A 16,615-nucleotide genomic window follows, 5' to 3' on the forward strand; every position below is an offset into this window, starting at 1 on the left:
CGGCCGTTGGGCGGGAACGGGGCCGGGCGCGAGGCGGCCGTTGGGCGTGAGGCGGCCGCTGGGCGGGCCGCGGCCGTCGCTCCTCCCCGAGCCGTTACCGTGGCCACCGCTCGGCGTCGGGCGGCCGCCCGGGACCTCGCCGCCATGAGCCTGAACGACGTGCGGGTGCGGTGGCTGCGGGACCAAGCGCTCGCGTCGCTGGGGCTGAGCGATCCGGCGCCTTTCGAGGAGCTGCTGAACCGCCACGGCGGTGAGGGGGCGCGGACCGTGCTGCGGTTCTTCAGCCGCGGTGCTGAGGATGATGAAGAGAAGAAAGCCGCGGGGGTGTTGCTGCTGCGGGTCGAGCGGCGCCCCCAGGAGACCAAGGAAGAGGCGGGTGAGGCTGCCCTGCTTGCCCGGCCTGCGGGACCCTCCCCTGGGTACTGCCTAGTCCTGTAACCCTTCCTGTTGGCTATCTTCAGCCGTTTCTCCCTCCTTCAGGCCCTTACTCGTCCCATCTCGAGTCCCAGCCCCTCTCCTTACCATTTTCCCTGTCCCTCCATCCCTTGAGCTGTGCCCAGTTGATAACTCAAAAGCTTCTGAAACAGTTACTTGCAGAAGCAGAGAGTCTTGCTTAGGTATTTTATATCCATAAAAGAATTTTGTTCTTGCTGTGTAAAAAAGGACCATCAAAGTTAAGCATGGAGTCTGATGTCTGTATAAGTACTTTAAAGGAATGATGTGACCCAACTTTCCACTCTGCACCTCTCAATGGATGCAGCTACAACACTGCAAGTTAGTGCTTAAAGGCAGCAAGACGGGGAGAATTAATATTGCTTCATAATAATTATAGCACACAAAGAAGTGTGATCTTTCCAGTTGGGGGTGCAACGCAACTATACTTCTTCCACCTTTTAAGTGTCTAGAAGCCGGTGCTGAAAGGGGAAGGAGACATGGCGCAACATCTGAAAGACAGGAAAAATAACATTTGAAATTCTTGAACCACCCTGGAATTCAGGCAGTTGTTTCTTGTGTTACAATGTCTTCACCTTTGCTTCTTGGGCGTGGCATTGCTACAGCCATTTTCACATCATAGATCAGTCACAAAAAAAAAAATAAAAAAAAAAATTGTTTGAATTGTTTGAAGGTTCCTTTTGCAAAGTGCCTTCATCTTGAAATTTGTTAACCTACTTATTTTATGCTAAAAACTCAACAGTGTTGGAAAATGCTAATAAGGATGTTCTAGATAAAGCCCAATTACCTGTAGAATTTAGCATGGTCTCTTCCATGTTTGGATTCAGTCCTTCAGCAATAGTGCTGTCCTGTGGGAAAATGTATGGATGTCTGATTGTTGAAAGGTGGTGCTGTAGAGAGAAAAAAAAGCTCAATTACTTAATTTTAGAAGAAAATTGGAAGTATCCATCTTCATGTGCGTGGAATACCTGTTCTTTAAGTGAGTTCTCTTGTGTTATTCTTAGACACAACTCAGAAAAGTCATACATCTGATCCGGAACCCTCAGACAATAAAAGTGTGTCAGGTCATGTATCAACTCTCTCTAGTGTGTCTGAATTGAGTGAAGTAGAGCAAAGACTTGCAGCTGACAGTGTGGAACACGCACCCCATGTAAGTCTGTTGTATTCACTCTGTTCTTTTGGGGTATGAAGATGCTGGCTTTCTGATGCAAATATTTCAGTAAAACTGATAGGCTAATTAAGGAGGTACAATGCAGACCAAGGACTCAGACAAGAACAGAACATTTTACAAGAGCAGCAATTTTCATTGAAACCACTGGCCTGTGGTGTCTGCAACAGCCCCTGAACTTGACTGACATCACAAAGGCAATTTACTTGGCAAAACTTTATATTTTTAGTGAGAAAATGCGGTAGTGAGTTACTCAGCTACCACGTTAGCTGTTCCCAGGTTTGCTTGTAACAGAAAAGTTGTAGTTAAAATGATTGCTAGGTAAAGACAGCATGGGAGGATCATGTAATGGACAGTGAACAAAGGCTTTTGTCCCTCAAGGCTTTTGCCTAATTAGATGCTTGGGATGGAGTCTGATGTTTATAACTAAACTTAGTTTATGACTGAGATGCAGTGGGAGGGGCGTAGGTGCTTGCACGTTCTCAGAAAGGCTCTATGGGGGACATTTAACTGTGGTCCGTTTTTTTATGTTTCAAGCACAGATGCTCTTGGTCCTGTTGGTCTGGAAATTAACATTGTTTACAAAGCTGATGTTTTTTACCGTTAGCTGACTGATTTTTTTAATTTTATTTATTTATTTATTTATTTATTTTATGTCACCTGTTTAATTGGACAGCAATGTGAAGATAATGTAGTTAAATTATCCTTCTGTTCCATTGCTCATAGAAGGCAAACATTGTCTTGCTGTTAGGAAACTTGGCAGCAAATAGTAACAGTCGTTCTTCCTTTATATTTCCTGTTTCAGTTAACAGAACAGAAAGCTGACAAAGTGTATTTGCATGTGGCTCTTGATGAAATTCCTGAAGAATTTGTGTCAGATGTTAGTGTCTATTTTTTGAGAGACACCAAAGGTATTTGTCCTGAATAACTGCTGGCTCTGTGTTTCCACACTTTGTATCAATTATAGAATCATTTAGGTTGGAAAAGACCTTCAAGATCATCAAGTCCCACCATCAATCTGACCTGCTGAGTTCCATCATTGTCCCTTAGCAACACATACACACATTTCTTAAACATTGCCAGGGATGGGGATTCCACCACTTCCCTGGGCAGCCTATTCCAATCCTTGACCACTCCCTCTGTGAAGAAATTCTTCCTAATATTCAATCTAACCTTCCCCTGGAGCAATTTGAGATAGTTTCCTCATGTTCTGTAACTTGTGATCTGAGAAAAAGGGACTGACAACCTCCTCGCTGCAACTTCCTTTCTAGGAATTATAGAGAGCAGTGAGGTCTCCCCTCTGCCTCCTTCAGACTAAAGAACCCCTCTTCCCTCAACTCCTCCTCATTAACCTTGTTCTCCAGTCCCTTAAGAAGTAGTTCATACTGAGGAAAAGTGATAATGACTGGGATTTAGGATAGTCCCTCTCCTGTCTAACTGGGTAGGAATGCTCTCAGAGTAGAGTCAGGAATCAAGAACACTTTTCATATTAAATTTTTGGAAAATTACATATAGTCCACATTTTGCCGACAGGGATGAAGCTTTCAAGCTGTTCTCAGAGGAACTCATGAGGTTTAGTTACTGTAACTGCTAGAACCGTGTGAAGTGCGTTGAGAATGAGGAGCTGTGTGTCAAAGTTGGACCAAGAGGTGGTGATAAGCGCAACTGGGGTATCAAACCTCCTGGCCTGACTCAAATTTTGATACACAATAGCAGCATGTGAAATAGAGGTTCTATTTTGATAGTTCATACTTTTATAATAAAGCCAGTGACAATAGCTACTGTTTCTGGTCATGGTCAGATTTCAGTATCTAGTTCCAGTCCCACAGGAAACAGCTTCTAAACTGAAACAAACAAGTATTTCCTTGCCTATTTCCAGGAACAGTCAGCTGTCTGTTAACTAATTTAGTACCAGCCACTGATCCCAGCATATATTTATGTGGATTCACTGAGCAACAGAATTTGGTTTAAAGCTGCAAAGTATTTTGCATGTGCCTATTACTTTCAGTTTTTCTAAAAACGTGAAATTTGAGAAAAAAAATTAATCAAAAAATCTGCAAGATTAAAACCAGCAGCAGTTTTCAAAGTGGCTTGCATCAAGCCTAGTTTATTATTACAATGACAGTTTGCTTTGTTGGAGTTTTAACTTGTTATGGAAAAGAATTTATACAATTGTTTTAATAATTGTGTTCTGTATAATTATTATTTACCTATTGTATTCTGTATGCTAATTGTTTGTATACTGTTTAGAAACAGTTACTGAACCTAATGACCTGACTGAAGCTAATGAGGTTCTTCCTAAAATGATAGAATTTGGTTTGTTGACTGATGATACTCTTTTGATGCTGAAGAATGTAATCTCACAGGTAAATGTTTTACAGCTTTTATATGTGAAGTTTTCAGTTTTCTGTGAGTGACTTGCAAATTTAGTATTCTGCTGACTGTGTAGACTACATATGTGAAATTCATCAATGACCTTCTTATGCCAAAATGAAGTTTTGGGTAATGCTTTTATTTTCTTTCCCAAAATTTTATAAGGATGTGGAGACGGTCATTATTTCATTGAATTGCCTGATCCTATATAAGAAACATTTAAGAATGTGACACCACGTACCTTTATTTTTGTGCAGATAGACTTTTGTGAAAGTATGCTGGGGCTATTCTCCTGCAGAACTTGCTGAGAGAATAGTGCTAAAGAGGTGGAATGGAAATAAATGCACTTAAATTAAATTTTAGAACAACCTATCCAAATGCTTAAGTGAATTTGTAGTAAGCTGATTTTATTTATTTATTTATTTTTTAATACGAAACATCTAATCTATGGTATCTATGGTACCTGTTTGAATTATACTTATTTTTGCCTGCTCTCTCCTATAAATGGCAGCGGGCTGAGGAAGCTTCCTTACATCCAGATAGTGAAACCACAGACTCTGAAAAAATAAATTTATCAGAGACTGAGCTTGCAGGAAAGAAAGATCAGCCTGTGGAGTACTGTAATATTCAGACGAGGAATGAGCTCCTAACGAACACACAAGAATTTTCAAGTGTTACTCAGCAGATGGTACAGCAAATTGAAGGTGAGTATTCTGCCTATGCCGGCACTGTGTTGAGTACAGGACAGTAGAAGGAGGTTCACCTAGGAATGGCTTTGTTTAGAGTAACAAATGCATGCAGTTTCTGGGGAAGCTCCAGATCTGATTAAAGTTTCTCTTGCTGATCACAGTAGTATTTTTACTGCTCTGAAGCATAGCAGACAGCATGGGGAAATGGACTAAATCAGTTTCAAACAGCCTGGAGTAAGAATAGGAGAGAGGGTAATCATGCCTCGTTTCTTCCCAATGTTCAGGGGACTCAGGCCATAGCAGGATATAGAAGGCAGAAGACCAAAGCAGACTTTCACACGTAATTTAGCATTGTGTCTCTGACAGGGGTTAGTGTCACACCATTGAGGAGAATGTAATGGTCTTCAGTAAACAGACTGATAATCTTCAGTAAAGCCCTAATTCTGATTTTTAATACTTAGAGGCTGCATTGAAGCTTGAAAGCTGAGAGCATTTCAGTTATTTCTGGGAATATATCTTTGTTTGCACTGTATTAACTGTGAAGCAACTGGATGCTTTTTGTCATATTCTCAAATAGGCATAGCAGATGGTATGTTACCTATACTCGAGTAGGTGGAAGGCGTAAGCCATTTCAGTGATGTTATCTTAGCAATGCTGGTGGAACAAGACAGTTAATTTCAGATGCCTTTTCTCCCAACAGGAGAGATTATACTCGACATGCCAACTATAAATCTAAACAGTGATGTGAGTGTTCTTGCCACAGTTCCAGAAGTGGTTGAAGCTCTTGAAAGTTGTGCAATGACATGGCAAAAATTAATATCCACAGCCCTGGAGGAAGAACTGAAAAGGGTTCCACAGGTGATGTTGCCTATAGCACCAGGCTTGTTTCACTCCCAGAGACATTTCTTCATTTCCCACAAGAATCTCTCTGAATGGTTTGTGCTCTGTTTTAATCAAACCTAGTGTTTGATTGCTGGAAAGCCCATTTACTAATTGAAGTAAAGTAGAACAAAGGTAGTGAGGACCTGTGTGACTGCAGGAAATAGAATATAACGCAATTCTCTGCAGATCCTATCCACCTGGGAGACTGTGGAAAACCAAGGCACTTTAGCTAGTTGCATTTTTACTTCTAAAACCAGTGAGATAGACATGAAATATTAAAAATGCAATGCTTTAAAAAATATATAGCACTATATTTTCCCTCGAAAAATCATATCTCTTAAACAAAATACAATCTAATTGTAAGGTTCTGATTCTGCAAACAGTTACTAATGTGACTAATATGCATACATATGTATGTATGACTAATATACATACATATGACTAATAACATTAAACATAATAAGACATTTCATGTCTACGAAATTAAGTGGGCATATATTTTGGTAAGCATGGAATCTTCAGATCCAACTCAAGGATGTAATCCCCATGAGCAGTTCCCCTCTGTGTGTAAAACTGGATTTCAAAGAGTTCCTTCTTTTTCTCTTTTTGTTTTTATTTCATGGTTGAATCACATCTGGGTTTTCTCAGTATACAGCATATTGAAAAAAAAAAAGAACAAATATAAACCTCGTCATAGGTTTTCATCCTTGAGTTATGGTAATTTAGAAATTTTATTTTCCTCCACATATCTTGTAGGGCAATGGTCCGCTTGCAGAAATTGACTTCTGGCGTGAAAGACATGCTACTTTATCTAGTCTTACTGAACAGACAAAGCTTCCAGGAGTTGAAAAAGTCTTGGCAATACTACAGGAAGCTGAATCTGAGCATAGCAAAGATTTACAGGCAGTCTTAAGTGACCTCAGAAAACATCATGTGGAAGCTCTAGATAACACTAGGTTCCTTTCAACTCTTGAACGCTATTTGAAGGTATGTATCCTTAAGAAAACTGTGGAGTTGTAGCTGTATTTACCTGAGTTTGGTTTCTTTGTTGGTCAACTCTTATTATTTACTTTTTATCAGCAATAAAGATATACTCTAGATTTTTTATATTTAATAATAGAAAAGCTTGCTTATTTATTCTGAATTGCTGCTGTTCTAATATCTGAAAGCAAAAGCACAGAGCTGTGAACAGCTTGGTTTGTAAATCACATCTTTGGGAGAACAGATAGCACAGCTGAATTAAGGAAAACAAAAATGTGTCTATTCCAATTTTTGAGGTAACTTCTATCACTGGTTAGAGCTCATATGTCAAGTTTAAGTTCTATTGAAGATTATCCAAATAAACAGTTGGGCCAAAACCAGTTTTAGGACATCTTTTTCAGTAAGTAGAATACTGATGAGACAGTACCTGACAAGCATTTAGAGCAATAGATGCAAATCTGCACATCCTTAACTGTCTGTGTAATTTGGTCACCAGGGTGTTTTCTTGACTGAGTTCTTTATTTACTAATGTCACAGATTTTCTTAATTTCAGCTCTCTGTAGAATATTGAATAGAATATTGGTTTATACAATATTTGTATTTACACGACAACTTATTCAAATTATTTAAAATATATTTAATAGAATTTAACACATGGCACTGGGTTTGATGTTGTCTTGGACACAATTCCTTTGCTGATGAATGCCCTGAGAATGGTATGGATTATCTCACGGCATTACAACAAGGATGAACGGATGGTACCCCTCATGGAACGAATTGCGTGGGAAATTTCAACACGGGTGTGCAAAGCTGTGGATTTACACACACTGTTTAAGTAAGTACTGGATTCCTATTTAACTAGGCTGTATTTATTAAAAGCTTTGCTTGTTTTACAGAAAGTGTGGTTGATAATACTTGCCTTGAATATGTTTCAGAGTTTTTCACTATCTGAAGTTGTATTAGAAGATCAATTAAAAGTCAATTAATGTCTATTTTTCACAAATTACTGAATCAGCCTGAAGAAATGGGTGCTTGACCTCTTTTCTCTTGAAAGGACATAAATCAATAATCACAATGCAAATACTGTGGTACAGAAGTGACATAAATATAGTAAAAATCAGTCCTGAAATAACTCTTTCAAAATCAGTTTCACTGAAAATGAAGACCTTGCAGTTGTAAGTTTTGCCTAGATACTAAACCAGGATAGATCAATCCAGTTGAAATATCATTTTATATCTATAATCTTTCTATCTATAGTATGTTAACTCTTTTGATTAATAGAGAAGATAGAGCTGCTGCAAAAAAGAAAATAGCAGAAGCAAAAAGTACTCTTGAACAATGGAAAAAATCTTATTTTGCTGTTCGTGCCCAAATTGAAGCGACAGAAAGAGAGCAACATTGGGAATTTGACCGAAAACGTTTATTTGGAAAAACAGATTATATGGCTTCTGTCTGTCAAGATCTGTATGACATTTTGCAGGTACTAATATACACAGTAATTAAAGAGGACAGTTTGTGATCAGTGTCTTCTTCAGGAGAGGAGATTCTTTTGTATTATAGTTGTTGAAGTGTTAATAACCTTTATGTTTTGTGTGTGTGTGTGTGTGTGTGTGTGTGTGTGTGTGTTTAACCTTAGGATCTGAGCAATTACTTTGATTTTAATAAAGCTGCTCTTATGCTTCAGATGAAATAACTCTTCTCAAGGTACTGGTTGGTGCCATGAGAAAGATATTGCTGTGTACAGTACTGTTATCAACCTGAAAACTTGTAACAGTTGTTTCACAGATTTGCAGTTTTCATGTCTCATTAGTTTAACAGTATCATTTTAGATAAAATAATCGTTTAAGTATATTGTAATATAAAATTTGACTGTATATAAATCAATGTATCAACTGCAGGATAATATACATGAAAGATAGGTGCTATGTGTAGGCTCCTTTAGGATAGGGTAACTAGAAATATTAGTTGTCCATCAATGGCCACATGTTATGTAGATTGTGTATATAAATTCCCTAGTGAAATAAAAAGGAGTAATAACTGAATGTTATCTGTTTTGACAAATGTGGTGTTGGGGCTGTAGATTTTTTTTTTCTTTTTTTTTTTTTTTCCAAAAAGATACTTCATGTCCGGCATAGGAATATACAAAATGTAAATCACAGCAAGAACTGATTGTTCTCTGGGTTATAGTTACCTTTAAAGGAAATAGTAACAGAAGAGTATTAAATAGCAGAGAAAAGCATTAAAAATAAAGCTTTCTGTTACATTCTTCTGAATTAACAGGTTGTTGAAGAGTTTTACAATATATTTGGTTCTGAACTGAAAGCTGTCACAGGTGATCCAAAACGTATTGATGACCTACTGAGAAGGGTAGATGGACTAACTAGTCCAATGGAAGAACTGACTTTTGACCCTTTTAGCATCAAAAGTGCACATGACTGGAAGTTAATTATAGGAGAATTTAAAACAGAAGTTTCAGTAAGTACCATGTACTGTGATTTTTTTCCCCCTTATTCCTCCTACATGAAAATCTTTCTAGAATGTCAACATTTTCATTTAAAGAATGAATGATATGCTTTTTTTTTTTTTTTTTTTTTTAAAGAGTAAATACAGAAATGAAAATGTGAGAAATTTTACCAAATTTTTAGTCAGTATTTTGTGTTCAAGTTCTTTTTCTTTATAGCTTCACTTCATCTTGCAGACCAGTGAAACATGCTTTATGTTCAGTGGCAAAATAACTAGAGCATGAGCAGAGGCTACATATGACCTCCCTGTACTCATGTGCTGACATATCTCAATCATGTTCTACAAAGAAATCAAACTTCTTTCTGGATTTATTCCTCCCATCCAGCTAAGAATACCCACAAATGCAAGTTGTTACAATGTCTTCTGTGACTTATATACCTGCCCAGAAGACACTGGGTTAACACTAATTTCATGTAGCTTACTAGAAAGCCATCTGTTTACTATTTGGTCTTACAAATTACTAACAGTAAAGATGTCTCAATGCTTAAAAAAAAAAAAAGATATCTTAATATTGCCTTCCTTTCTTGGTTTTGCAAGACGAACCTCTAAGTGACAGGATTTCTTGGCCTTCTTCCTTTGTCTCTGTTTAGGTAATTGAAGAAGAGGCCAAAAACTTTATTGATGAATCTTTTAAGACCCTTCGATCAGCAGAAGCTGCATTTGACATGCTGTTAAAGTTCAAACACATCCGCTCTCGTGAAACCATTAATAAGCAGATGATGATGAAATTCAATGATGTTTTGGACCAATACTGTAAAGAGGTATTTAATTTAGCATTTCTTAGGTAGTATATGAAATTATTTAGTGAAAATAATAAATCTGTATATATGTCTAAACACATATGTAGTGTCATTTACCATCCAAAAACTGTCAGTTTTTTTAAAAAATAAACATAGTAAGTGTTCTCACTTTTTTTGGAACCTGTACAAGAAATAGTATGGTTAATTTGCTGAAATTATGTGCATATCTGTATATTTGTAGCACAGTACAGGAACTGATATTTGCATGTGCAACGAGGTTTATGGCTATTCCTTTACTTTGTGAGCAGTAGTTCAACAGCAGTCCTTCCAGAAAAAAAGTCATCTTTCAGCTTTCTTGTGCTGGACAATAAGTTCACAATATGACCAAAAGGAGTCAGAGATTAACAGTGAAGGCAGGAAGAATTTCTGGATTCTGGGAAAATAACTTCTTTGAAGCCCAAATATTGGAAAGTTTTTGCTATCATAGCATTTCTCTTGGTAATTCAAAGAACACTGAGTTTAACAATAAGATGTAATATCACAAAAAACCACTGACAAAATAGCAATTCCACAAGGCACAGAAAGGAAGGTGTTCTGTGTAATCCAGTTAATGCAAACAAGATGAATAATAATAAAAAAAATGAATTATTTTTATCTTGTTGCTGAAATTAGCTTCAGAGCCTGTGCTGTGTACCAGGTTAGATACTTCCAATGGAAAAGCAAGTGGAGAAATGATTCTTAGCAATGTTTTGTTCTCTTTTAGGTTGAAAATGTTAAGCAAATCTTTGTTCAGAACCTCAAGGACCCACCTTTGTTCAAGAATCACCCTCCAGTGGCTGGAGCAATATACTGGTCTCGATCCCTTTTCTATCGGATCAAACACACTATTATTCGATTTCAAGAAGTAGATGACTTACTTACTAGTGAACGTGGAAAGGAAGTATGTTGTTTCTTTTGCTGTTTAATGAAGGAAGAATACTTTCCTCATACCGTTCTTCTAGGGAGGTGAAAATGTTCTTACGTGAGCAAGAATGTCTTTGCACATAGTAAGCTATGTTAGATGTGAAAAGCTGATTGGTACCTTCCCACTGTTTCCTGGAGAAATAGTGTCAGAATAAATGACAGAACTCAAGAACCTGAATTTTTCATCATCTATATTACAAAGCATCATTTGCCCTCTCATCTGATAAAGATCAGAAATCTTATTAAGACAGGATAGTGGAACAGTTCTCGTGATCTTTAAAATTAGTTATATAGATTTTTCCTTTGTAGGTAAAGCAAATATATCTTCAAGTGGCCAAGAGGATGAAAGAGTATGAAGATCAGAAATATGATCAGTGGAGAGAAGGAACAGAGCAGATGCTCCCATTGTTACTGAAAAAAACTCTGCTGACGGTCATTACTGGTGGGGCAGCAAACCATATTGATCAAGAGACTTCTGAGCAGGTGGGAGAGAAAATAACATACCTGATTTCTCTGTGGGAAAGAACTGAAAGCTATTTGATGGTTCGTGAGATTTTTCAAAGAATGATGTCTTAAAGAGAAACACTGTTTTTTAATGGAAAATTGCAAAAAGTACTGAGATCAAAATTGAAACTAGAATGCTGAGATTGCTGTCAAATTTTAATGGCATTTCTGCAGTCTGATTGTTAGCTATTCTGTCTGACTTTTACCTACTGTCGTATCAAATGTCTCCAAGAGTTAACTTTTTCCTTGCATTGTAACAGTCTGGTGTTTCTATGCTTTCTGCTGCTTTCTTGTGTTGTAGGCCTCAGCAACAGAGGAGCCTCTCACCACAGAGAAAAGAGTGCAGTTCATAGTGAATTTTTCTCCTAGACTCCAAGAGATTATAACTGAAACAAAGTACATGGAACAACTGGGGTTTCCAGTCCCAGAAATAGCAAGAAATGTGGCATTACAAGAAGACAAATACCTTGGGTGAGGTTATAACAGAATACCTGCTTTCATACTGACTTAAAGCAATGTTTCAAGTGATTTCACTCCAGAGTGTGCCATGAGTCATCAACTTTTGGAAATATGAGAGCTCTTAGTAACCTTTTTAAGGGTAAAATTGCTGATGGCCATGGTACACTAGCAGTCTTTTCTCTTTTGCTGTCTGTATCCTTCTCCCTGTATCACTATGTTTTACAAATGAATACCTCCTCAAAATCTGAAGGAAAAAAAAGAAAGAAAGTACTTTTATTATTTTTTTTTTTTCAATGAATTCTTAATGCCATTTAGATTTCAGTTCACATTTGAACTCACAGCCACTTTTTGGTACAGCCTTGGATAAGTCACTTTAGCCCAAATTATCACGGGCATTTAGGCACACAGGTGTGACAATAAGAGCCCTAACTGGATTTTAAAGTTTACCTGTTGAGTTCTTGTATGTGATTAAAACGGAGGCTATCTTAAATACTTCTGGGTTGAGGCAGGAGCAGATGGTCTAGCTCTTACTGGAGTCATACATGATTTTTCTTTTGTTTGTGAGAGGAAGTGGATTGTATTTATGATCAATACATAGTCAGTCATTATTTCTGGAAATTTTGATTTATGTGGAAGTTTGAACTTAAGAAAGTGATCTGCCTTGTTCAGAACGGTATTTCCAGAAAATCATGTTTTTTTTTTTTTTTTTTTTTTAATTATTATTATTTTGTTGTTGTTATGTTTCTTAAACTCATTAGATATACAAATGGATTAAAAAACATGCTGGATCACTATCACAACTTAATGGGAACACTGAGTGAAGCAGAAACCAAACTTCTTGATGACCATATTAAAGAACTCTGGAGAGTATTCAGATTAGGGCACAGAAGACTCAACTGGAACTCCCTAGGTAATGGAGATACTGTTTTAGAATGGCCTTTACTACTGATTTGCAGTTCAAAAATTCTCTTCAATTCTGCATTCTATTTGATTTGTCAGATAAAAGCTATGCATCCTTAAACAGGATAGCCTATTGCCGTGGTGTAAGACAGAATAGTATGTTAGACAGGGTCTGATCCAAGTGGGTATTTCTTATGTTTTTACTATATGTAAAACACTGTGTGAAAATGGATATAGACTGTTAGACAGCAGAGCTAGAAGGGAGCTAGATGAAGGATTAGGTGAGAAAACATCTATCTTTCTGCAGAGTATCAGTTCATTCTCAAACACATCTGGTTGTTGACAATTTTGATACATTGGTGAAAGATTTGGTAAAAGAAAGAAAACAAATTATTGTAATTTATTTCAGGTATTGGTGACTTTACAGTCCGATGTACACAAGCCATCAGGAAGTTTGAATCACTCGTCCATCAGATTCATATTAATTCTGAAATCATAAGCGACAAACTTCTGTTGATAGAATCAACAAATCTTTTTAAGTTTCCACTTCCAAAAAATGGTGAACTTCCTAGTAAGTCTTCGTATTTTCATTTCTGAGCTCTGTGATGTTTTATTTTGCTCTATCTGCTACTTTGCATTTTTAGTTGCAAAGATCAATCCTTATAATAGTTACCAGAAGTTACAGCAGTATTTCCTGGTTTAACACAGGAAGCACAAGCAGAACTTCAGTACCCTAAGCTGACAGTGTCAATGAGAGGAACTTAGAGACAAGTATATAAATAGATCATTTGACCTGTGTTTACCTTGCTTTTAATTACTTTCCCCCTAACTTTCCCTTGGATTCTTCTTCCTTCTTGTATGCAATAATGTAGTTTTAGAGTTGCAGTCTTCATGGAGTGTCAGCTCCCATCTGGGCTATCTCAACTGCACTCTTTTCCTCAGAGGGAAATTGCAGTGAGGTGTTTATCTCCCAGGCCTCCCTCTCGCTTCCAGTGACAGGATAGGGGTAATGAACCACATTTCTTCCGATGATTTGTGAGTCTTACAGAGGTTACTTTCGCATCTAATGGATACTATTAAATAATTGAATCCATATAAAATCAGAGGGCTGAAATATTAATAAATTAGCATTACTAAAAGAAGATATTTTTCTAGTGTGTAATATCAATTTCATGTTTACAAATAAAGACCAGCTAATTGTTCCACTACTGAAATCTGTTAGATCTTTTGCAGTTATTAACACTATTTTTTGTAATCTTTTGCAGATATGAAAGATTTTTTTGTATATGTTAAGGGTGAAAGAGCAAAAGATACAGAACTCATGGTTAGAAATTATACTGCCATTCCAAAATCGTTAAAAAAAGTGGAAGGACGGGTTGCCAATACAAACAGTGGCAAATCTCCAAAATTAGCTTCCTATTATGCATACTGGGAAAACAGGATTTATCAGGTGTTGACAGAGTTAATTTTGAAGTAAGTCAGTTGTTTGCTTTAATGGGTTTTTACTCTTTCATCTTTAGCATTTTCTAGATCTATTGTTCTAAACTCATGTATACTGATATTCTGTTTGAATACCTTAGTGATTTGCAGTTTGAGACAGACTTGTATTTGTACTGTTTTGTTTGTCTGTGCAAAGAATGGAAAATTGATAACAATGTAGAAAAGAAACCCAAATTCTGAGAAAATGGATATTGGACATGTTGGCAGAAGAGCGAAATGCACCTTTTCTGCAGTGTATATAGTTCCATATCCCAGCTTTATTTTTAAAGTCGATGCCTTGTTTTAGTAAAGAATACAATTTTGAAAATTTGGTGTCTGGGTGCCAGATGCATCCCTGTAATGCAGAGAACACCAGTACAAGAACAAAGGTTTGTTGGATTATGCTTTATCTGGGCCCAAGGAGGTTTCTGTAGCTAGATATTACAATGGCTTTTTACACTATCTCTAACAGAGTGCTGCAGGGTTCTAGAAGCTTCTCAGCGATCTCTCCTGATCCATGTCTTTGTATTCTAGTCCATGCTCAGCTGACTTCTGTGGGCTTCCCTGGCTGGGCTGTTGCATAGGAGTTGACCGTAGTCTCAGGGTCCTTTTGCACCAGTGTATTTCCATTCCTTCCTTCCAAAGGCTTCTTTTAGCCAAGTTTTTGCATTAAATCAGTCCTAGTGGGACAATTTTGCTTAGATATACATCAGTGTTTCCAGCTGAAATAGCAGTTAACTGACTTCTGACAGATCTGCTTGCATATCTAAGAGCGTACCTTATAGCTGCAGTCTCTGTTGGACATTCTGTGGAGGCATCAGTATCAGATCATTACTGTCTGTGACATTTTTTTTCCTCTCCCAGGAATTTGCGAGCTTTTAATGAAGCTGTTCTTGCAAATATGCCGTTGTTCCAAATAGAAGCTGTTTTATCTCCTCCCGAGATAATCTTGCAACCTAATGCCAACAAGATTGACAAAATGATGGCACAATGTATCCAAGACTGTGTTGAGGTCACTAAGGTGATTTTTGATTAAAATTTAATTGTTGCCAGATTTTGCTTGTGATGATTATGAATGATTTGGGCAAGTATTAATGACAAAGGGAATATTCATATTGCTCTATGTTGAAATCAAAATATTCAGTACATTGTTCTAATTTTACAGACTGTCTTAACTTTACAACATGATAACAAAGTAGAAAAAAAACACAAAACATAAAAAAACAAAACACCATAAAACTTTATGCACTTTTTACTTAGGCAAAATTATTTGCTGCTCTTCAGCAGTTTTACCATTGTAAGGACATCATTTGGTTCTATAAATCAACATACATCACAAGGAAGTAGTTTTCACTGCAGATGGTTGTTTTTTTTTTCTGATGTATGAATAACCTGGTGGAGTAACAAATATGGGTAGCCTTCTCCATATTACAGCTTTCCACAAAAGTAGCAAAAAAACAACTCAGAAAACGTTAGGAGAAGGACATCTGGGACAGCAGGTTAGCAGTAGATGGAATATCTAGCTTGTTGACAAAGATGCAGCAATATTTTCTTGCATGAGTATGGTCATATTGAACTGCCTTCCAGAAAAGAAGCCACATATTGTGGCAATAGTCCTGCCCTCTGATGATGAAGAAATGATTCCAGATATCACATGAAATTAATAAATTTAGATCAAGTGTGATTTCTATGCTCGGATTTGCTGTTCTGTTCCACTGCTGCATCCAACCTTTTTAATATAATACCTGTTTCCCTGTGCCATGCTATATTGAAACTCAGTGGAGATTTTAAAACAGACTGAATAATGCATGGGAAGATTTTGTAAGGATGAAATTAACTCTTCTCTCAAGTGCCTGTGAAAATATAATCTCTTCTCATGCTGTCAGAAAAACAATTGATTTGAGAAATCATTCACACCCCTTCCTACATAGTCTCCTGAATAATAATGAATTATTTGACTAATATGACTATAAAAAGTAATTATTTTTCAACCCTGTCTTGAAAACTCTAGCATTTTGTGCGATGGATGCACGGAACATGTATTGAATGCCCTCCTCAGCATGTTGAAGATGAAGTTATCACTTTCAGCTTTTACAGTGACATCTCCCAGAACCCTCTGATAATTGAGCAGGCTGCTGTCATCACTCAGAATGTCCACAAACTCCTGGCTTCTCTCAGCAAGTATTTGAACCAGTGGAAGCGGTATCACCTTCTGTGGGAATTAGACAAAGACATAGCTATAGAAAAGTTTGCTGCAAAAAAGCCTGCTTGTGTTACCTTTGATGAAAAATTGCAGTTCTATATGAAGATAGCTCAAGAAGTGACTCAACAGCCCTTGATTAAAGATGAGCAATTTATCAGGCTTCACATGGGTCCTTTAGTTTACGTGGTGGAGGAAAATGCTAGAGACTGGATGATTTCACTTGGAAAGCTGCTTAATGAGTCTGCAAGACAGGAACTCTTCAGTCTTCAGGAGGAGATTGAGGTAGCTGTTCTCAGTT

The 16,615-nt window shown here is 37.3% G+C and overlaps 1 protein-coding gene across 3 annotated transcripts in view; it reads left to right on the forward strand.

The window, feature by feature from the left end:
- Nucleotides 1–111: 111 nt before the first annotated feature.
- Nucleotides 112–16,615, forward strand: part of DNAH10 (dynein axonemal heavy chain 10) — a 57,306-nt gene continuing 40,802 nt past the window's right edge. For 2 of the 3 annotated variants that reach the window (XM_035340388.1, XM_035340389.1), the window contains exons 1-19: nucleotides 112–376; nucleotides 1,458–1,603; nucleotides 2,427–2,532; nucleotides 3,872–3,987; nucleotides 4,506–4,698; nucleotides 5,384–5,541; nucleotides 6,322–6,552; nucleotides 7,191–7,381; nucleotides 7,828–8,026; nucleotides 8,827–9,021; nucleotides 9,660–9,830; nucleotides 10,573–10,749; nucleotides 11,082–11,255; nucleotides 11,578–11,747; nucleotides 12,494–12,645; nucleotides 13,045–13,206; nucleotides 13,901–14,108; nucleotides 14,979–15,135; nucleotides 16,126–16,599. In XM_035340388.1, the coding sequence (XP_035196279.1) occupies nucleotides 145–376; nucleotides 1,458–1,603; nucleotides 2,427–2,532; nucleotides 3,872–3,987; nucleotides 4,506–4,698; nucleotides 5,384–5,541; nucleotides 6,322–6,552; nucleotides 7,191–7,381; nucleotides 7,828–8,026; nucleotides 8,827–9,021; nucleotides 9,660–9,830; nucleotides 10,573–10,749; nucleotides 11,082–11,255; nucleotides 11,578–11,747; nucleotides 12,494–12,645; nucleotides 13,045–13,206; nucleotides 13,901–14,108; nucleotides 14,979–15,135; nucleotides 16,126–16,599 (3,612 nt within the window). In that variant the 5' untranslated portion in view covers nucleotides 112–144. The remainder of the gene's footprint in view (nucleotides 377–1,457; nucleotides 1,604–2,426; nucleotides 2,533–3,871; nucleotides 3,988–4,505; nucleotides 4,699–5,383; nucleotides 5,542–6,321; nucleotides 6,553–7,190; nucleotides 7,382–7,827; nucleotides 8,027–8,826; nucleotides 9,022–9,659; nucleotides 9,831–10,572; nucleotides 10,750–11,081; nucleotides 11,256–11,577; nucleotides 11,748–12,493; nucleotides 12,646–13,044; nucleotides 13,207–13,900; nucleotides 14,109–14,978; nucleotides 15,136–16,125; nucleotides 16,600–16,615) is intronic. The other variant, XM_035340390.1, reaches the window with a different exon arrangement.

Source organism: Oxyura jamaicensis, chromosome 15, assembly GCF_011077185.1.
Source record: "Oxyura jamaicensis isolate SHBP4307 breed ruddy duck chromosome 15, BPBGC_Ojam_1.0, whole genome shotgun sequence".
Classification (NCBI taxonomy): domain Eukaryota; kingdom Metazoa; phylum Chordata; class Aves; order Anseriformes; family Anatidae; genus Oxyura; species Oxyura jamaicensis.